General features: G+C 31.5%; 2 protein-coding genes across 2 annotated transcripts; both read right to left on the bottom strand.

Moving 5' to 3' along the window:
- Positions 1 to 1,454: 1,454 nt before the first annotated feature.
- Positions 1,455 to 2,296, bottom strand: LOC116337200. The gene is made up of 2 exons (XM_031761585.1): positions 2,216 to 2,296; positions 1,455 to 2,100 (listed from the first exon to the last, which is right to left on the bottom strand). Exons 1-2 carry the CDS (start codon positions 2,264 to 2,266, stop codon positions 1,597 to 1,599), a joined length of 555 nt encoding a protein of 184 aa, XP_031617445.1. The 5' UTR covers positions 2,267 to 2,296; the 3' UTR covers positions 1,455 to 1,596.
- Positions 2,297 to 2,990: 694 nt separating this feature from the next.
- On the bottom strand, positions 2,991 to 4,154 carry LOC116337210. Its single transcript, XM_031761607.1, has 4 exons — positions 3,596 to 4,154; positions 3,367 to 3,487; positions 3,188 to 3,252; positions 2,991 to 3,113 (listed from the first exon to the last, which is right to left on the bottom strand). Exons 1-4 carry the CDS (start codon positions 3,764 to 3,766, stop codon positions 3,021 to 3,023), a joined length of 450 nt encoding a protein of 149 aa, XP_031617467.1. The 5' UTR covers positions 3,767 to 4,154; the 3' UTR covers positions 2,991 to 3,020.
- Positions 4,155 to 6,419: the final 2,265 nt, after the last annotated feature.

Below are 6,419 nucleotides of genomic sequence, written 5' to 3'. Positions count from 1 at the left end.
ACCATGTACATTATATGGAAATCACTCTATTTGCCGCTTGGAACTCGTAGTTTTTTTTTTTCTCTCGATTCTCATGCAACAGTATAACATCAATATTCATTGAAAATGTCTTTTTTCGCCCCATATCGAATTCTAGGGTCATTCGAACCATTTGTCGATAGTAATGCAATAAATATAAAATATTTCACCAATTCACATCGAAAAAAGGAAATTCTCAATCATTTACTCAACATTGCATTTTATATATCTCTTTTTTTTTTTCAATATTTGACTACAAATGTAATATTTTCTGCCTTTTTTCGACTTTTGTTTGTTTTCGTTGGTTTTATTTTGCCTCTTGTTCTTTGCTTGTCATTCGATTTAAAAAGAAGTTTAATATGAATGACCTGCAAAAATTAAACAAGTATCCAGTAGCCAAAACTATTAATTCTTTCTCTTTTTTTCTAACTCTACTAAAACGGTAGCCGGTAGAAACGTTTTTTTTTTAAATATAAAAAGGTCGCATCATTTTTTTCAAATAGAAAACAATTTTCGGATTAAGTCAATTCTCATATTCTATGTCTCTTCTTTGAGCCGTTTTAGCCTGGAGTTTGTTTGTTTACCTGCTGCCTGGGCGGTTAACGTTTGCGCAAAAAGTCTCGAATTTAATTAAAAATTACATATTTCATATCTTCCAATTTCTTTCGGAATTTTCTTGATCTGACAGTCGAAATTACCCGTTTCAAAATTGATAGTACAAATGAAATGGGCCGCTTTTTAAATTGAAATGTTGCTACTGTTTTCTAAATTGCATGTAATTATGTAATTTCACGAAAGAAAAATCACAAAATATAGACCTGCTGATTATAATCTGTTTCTTTCTGTCGAAATTTGAAGTACAATTTGGTTGATTTCAAATATAGACCATATTGTCATTAATAGCAGTGAGGACACTCCACGATATATGCTGAACTCAAACTGTAATTAGGACGAGACGTCTGCAGGAAAATAGACTATTATTTTCGTCGATGAAATTTGATTTATTTTAACTGTGTGTGTGTGTCTGTGCATCGTTTCCATCGATGTTTTCAGTAAACTTACATACAAAAAATATGTAAAATGTATGGGGCAGCTTGTACTCGTAAACACAAGAGAGAAAAAGTATCCAAGCAGCATATTTGTAGCTATTGAACGATCGTTTGTAATGTATCTAATAGACTGTGGTTTGTCATATAATTTTGAAGTTGGTTTCATTTATTTATTTATTTTCAATTTCAAATGAATTTGTTGTAGAAACTACGATATATCGTTTGGACTCTTTTAATAAAGAAGAGCAAAAGGAATCGATTTGACACAATCGAAAATGACAAATAAAGTGAAAAAATTATGAACGATTTTTCATTTTGGTTGAATCATCGGAACAATTTCTGGAATTTATTAAATATTTACATAATAACCGAAGTGACTACATTAAAAAGAAATAGAAATCAACTCCGACAATAATTTCGAGAAATTATTCAACTGCACTCCCCACGCTATTTTCATTTTCTGCCAAGAGATTCATTGAGAGCAGTTACAAAGTCGATCGTTTTCAGGCATTTTGCTTCTGCCTCGGTCTTAATCTTTGAAATCAGTTGCTTGTTTCTTCAACGCTTTCCACTTTATTCTAGATCTTGCGGATCCGAACCGCTGCACTTCATTCAGAATCATATAAAAAATACTGTTGTCATCGGCAAGCTGGATAACCTTATTTTGCACCTCCTTCATATATACTTCAATACGGAATATCATCATAACTTTTCCCTTCCATGTGTTTGCTGTTCTTCGAAATACATGAATTTTCTTCGCATCTTTCGATATTTGTAAATATTCTGCGTACACCGGTTCAAAGAGTTGACAGCATGCGATATAATTGTCTCGTAGTTGCTTTAAATGTTTTACAACCTCATGGAAGGTTGAAATAAAATCGCCTTGTATAATTAACAAAACTGGGTTGTTCGCATTTTCATTGATTGCGGTTTGAATAGTGTGGTCTAGTTCACTCATTATACGATCGATGGTTTGCATTTCTTCGTTGAATTGCGGAAACATTTCTGACTCAACACCAAACACCGAATGAATCTATTTTATTGAACAATATATTATACCTTTTCAAGCTGTTTAGATACAATAATTTTCTGAATTTTCAAAACAAAATGATATGAGATGTAACAAAATGCCAAATATAACAACTTACACCATTTATAAAAATGGCAAATAAAAGAGGTACTGCAATCAAATCGGTCATTTTGTTCAAATTTCCACAAAATACTGTTTGATGTACTTGTCGAATTATATTTTTATAGGCTTGAAAGAGGTGCCACCGATATTAAAAAAATAACACTTATGCATGGAAATTTTTTCATTGCATTGTTTGTTTAAGGACAAATTATTCATGTCATTTGACTTTCGAATATTTGAACAATGTATTTTTCATTTGAAAGGAATGGAAGTGAATGAATATAAAAACAGATATATCAAGGGGTAGAAATTAGACGAGATTTGTTTTTGAGCTTTATATCGTTATTATGATTGAAATTGACTGAATTACTAATCAATAGTACTACCCATCTTGTAATTGAAATGTAAAAATACCAACTATCTTGTTGTTAGTTTAACTTTATCTCAAAAGTGTAGCTAAAGAAATTGATCATTTTTCATATAGAAAAGTAACGATATTTCAGATTGCAATTCTGGCAAATTTTTCTATTACTACTTCTATTTGTTAGAAATATACATATTAAACCCATTTTAGATCAGTGTGACGCACAATTGGCTCAAAATGTCAGTTTTAGTAGCATTTTATGTAGAATTGGTCATTTTCATATGGAAAAGTAACGATACTTCATAAATCGATTCTGACGAATTATTCAATTGGGCTCATATATTAAGTTTTATTTTGTAGATTTCTTTTTTAAATGTTGTTAAGCAGTTTATTGGCGAATGACTTTATTTAAATATGTAATAACATTTGAATGAATGTTTTATTTATTATAGCCATTTTAGACACTTCTGTTCCTGTTCTTCGCAATCCATTCAGCATGTATATAAATAGGTGTATAGAACGACATATCTCCGTGCCTTGTTGTACAGAGCTAAATGATAGAGGAAACTATAAATATCTCAAACAAATTGGAAATATCAAGAAAATAATATCTTAAATATTTACTCTGAATGTCCATAATGTTCCAATGCCAGCTAATACAGTTCCATTCGGATGAACCAATGGCGTACCTTTATTTCAGTAGATAAATATTCGAATTGATTTTGAATTTTGTCGAAGTAGAAAGAAAATGGAAGTATAAAATTACAGTTGCGCAAAGAGAAATACACAAAAATTAATCCTACCCATATCAGAGATGCAAGCACGGTTAACATTATCATGTGGTCTGATTAAATCAACTCCCCAAACTACTGCATATACCAAGGTTTCTCCAAAATGTAACTTCTCATGATGTGTTATATCGTGCTACAATACATAAAATATTATAAACAATGTAGAGTTCATAAGTCGTGCAGCATAAGTGTAAAATTATTAGTTTTGTTTAAAAGATACTATTTCAAATGAAATGGTTACTTCTAATCCACTGCCCCAACCAGCTATAATCATCTTATTTTGTCTTCCATGCATTTTTTCTTGTGGTAATTCAATGCTTTGAACGGTTTTCGATAAAATAATTTTTGACATAAATAAAATACCAATATCCTCAATGCTATTGGAATGCCTCTCGAAGTTAATTGCATCCATTTCAACATAAGTTTCATGCCACACGGTGTCTTTGATTTCCACTTTTTTGCCACCATAATTTACATTCACTCGTCCCACGTACACTTCACATTTGTACGTAGCTTTACATGCTGCGGCACAAACTGCATTCGTTAATATTTCGGTTTCCGAGATGATGGCACCCGCACAAAGTGGCTCGAATACACCGGTATGCGGATTCAGGACCTTCACTAACGCGATATAAGGAATTCTACCTTCTCCAGCTTCTTTAATTTTTCCGTCCCCAGCCGCAATTATTGCCAAAACCAATGTCGTCGAACATATCAATAAAAATATCACGGCTATTTTCTTATTTTAAACCAATTTTTCGTTGCTTTTTTCAATGGGATTCGTCTTCGTTCTTCTTTCTTTCAATTATAATTTTTTTTTGTCAGATTTTTACAAGTGAACTGTGTTTTAAGAGTCACAAAATTCGAATGTCTGCTTCTGATTTTTTGATTAATTTCAATGCCTACGATTTCAATAATCGTGACAAATATATTGTCTTTGACAGTGTATCTGTATCTATAAGAAATACTGTTTTCACCACCATAACTCTTTCCCACGAGACGTAATTCAAAATCTACATGAATTGGTACCATGAGGAGCACTGATCAAATTTTCAGCGATATTGGTTGATCGGTGTAAAGTGGGGGAGGAAGGAGACTTCTTCCAAGAAAAGTGCCATTAAATAGAAAATATAACACAACTTTTCACTATCTAACCATACTAACCAGCGATACTATTTTTTTCCCTTGACTAATAATTGAATTCCAAACGTTTTCAAGTCTTCTGCATGATCAATTCAGTTTCAAATGCTTCATTTTTTGCTGCATTCCAAGCATTTATATTTGATTCCAAAGTTCCATGCTCTATCGCTTCGTTTAGAGTTGACAAGAAAACACTATTCTTATCTGCAAGATGATTTTCCTTCACTTATTTCATATATATTAAATATATAAAAATCAGGAGATGCGTGCAGTCAATAAGAATGTATTGTGACGTCTCATATCTTAAGCAAAAACGCCATCTCTGTAAAGCAGGTTAACTACAATTTTTACTATTATTATAGTAAGCGTGTTTTATGTACAATACATAGATGGTGTTATATGTGTCTGTTCAAATTGCGCTTGCCCTTTGATAAAAATTTTCATGAATGATTGTATATATGATGAACGATGATAACAGCACTATTTGTAAATTCAACCTACGCCATTTGCTATAACGGTAACCAAAATGAAGAATTGAGTTGAAGCTTTCATCTTGTCAAACTTGGTTTGATGCAGTTGAAATTGTATTTCTCTCTCGCCTAATATATTTTAAGATCATTCATGTAACATGAGAAACAGACTTACGGGATATAATACACACAGTCTTCAGCTTGTGGAAAATAACTTCAATATACGTTCAAAAGAAATATTTATCGTAATAATTTATATTGAGGCCCTAATTATTTTTTTAAAGAGATAAACAAGTTGGAATTTACGAAAAATAATCGATTATTATGTCGTTCTAAATGTCATTGCCCTTGTGTCACCTTCAAGCCTTTTCTGTTTAGAAAAATAACTTTTAAAACGTATAAAATTTCCTTAACAAGTATCTACTGTAGATTATGATAGTTAAAACAGAAATTGTATTGATCATACTTTGGAAACATTATAATTTGCTTTTGTTCTTTTTAACTTTTTGGAAATACTCTGCATATATCGGCTCAAAACGTTGGCAACATGACAAATACTCTGAATACAAATTGTAAAGATTATCTAACTGAATGTTATTGTTAATGCGCCTTCAAAAATTTGTTGCCGGGATGCTGAACAACTGCTGCTTGAAGGTCATCGTTGAGTTTGGTCTTTTTATCTTTGATGTATTTTAGGCCTTCGTCGAGTTTCTTGGAAAACATCGTTCCATAGTGGTAGCATTGTGAATATTTATCATTAATATTTGATGATATAAAAATGAAATTTTGAGTTACGCCATTTGTGAAAATGACAACCAAAAATATGACTAGCGTTAGTTGAATCATTTTGTTGATAATGCTGCCGAATACTGAAGCCATTTATATGCTTTAAGAAACGCATGTATTGCGTATCGGTTTAAAGATAGTAGATTGTACAAAGTCGTCTGTATTTTTCCATTCAAAGAATCGTATAGTATTTGGCACATTTCTTACATTTTTCTTTTCAAGTAATGAAGTAATTAATATTTTACAGAATACAAAAATATTGATTATGGAAATCAAAGATCGAATTTTATTATCGAATGATATTTATTTATTATTTATATTCCTATTGCTTTACGATTTTCAAGAAAGTGTATGCAAGGGTTGAAGCTAATGGTTTTTTCGGTGTAAATTTCACTATATTTGTGAGTAGCTCGTCGGCTTGATCTTCTACACTTTCCCAAGCTTCGATATTTGTGTCAACAGTGTTATCCTCTATGGCTTCTTTTATGATCGAAAAGTACACGCTATTTTCGTTTGAGAGTTGTTCCAGTTTGTTCTTCGCGAGATGCATGTACGATTCAATCATGAAGTTCATCAAAACTTTCCCTTCCCAGTTCTTGATAAACTCATTAAAATGATATATTTTATTTTGATCGTGTGTATTAGCCACCTTCCGCAAATATTTTATAT

The sequence above is a fragment of the Contarinia nasturtii genome, unplaced genomic scaffold, assembly GCF_009176525.2.
Source record: "Contarinia nasturtii isolate CC-2019 unplaced genomic scaffold, AAFC_CNas_1.1 Cnas_scaffold_220, whole genome shotgun sequence".
Classification (NCBI taxonomy): Eukaryota; Metazoa; Arthropoda; class Insecta; order Diptera; family Cecidomyiidae; genus Contarinia; species Contarinia nasturtii.
Note: the sequence above shows the minus strand (reverse complement) of the source record. Positions and strands in the feature narration are given on the sequence as shown.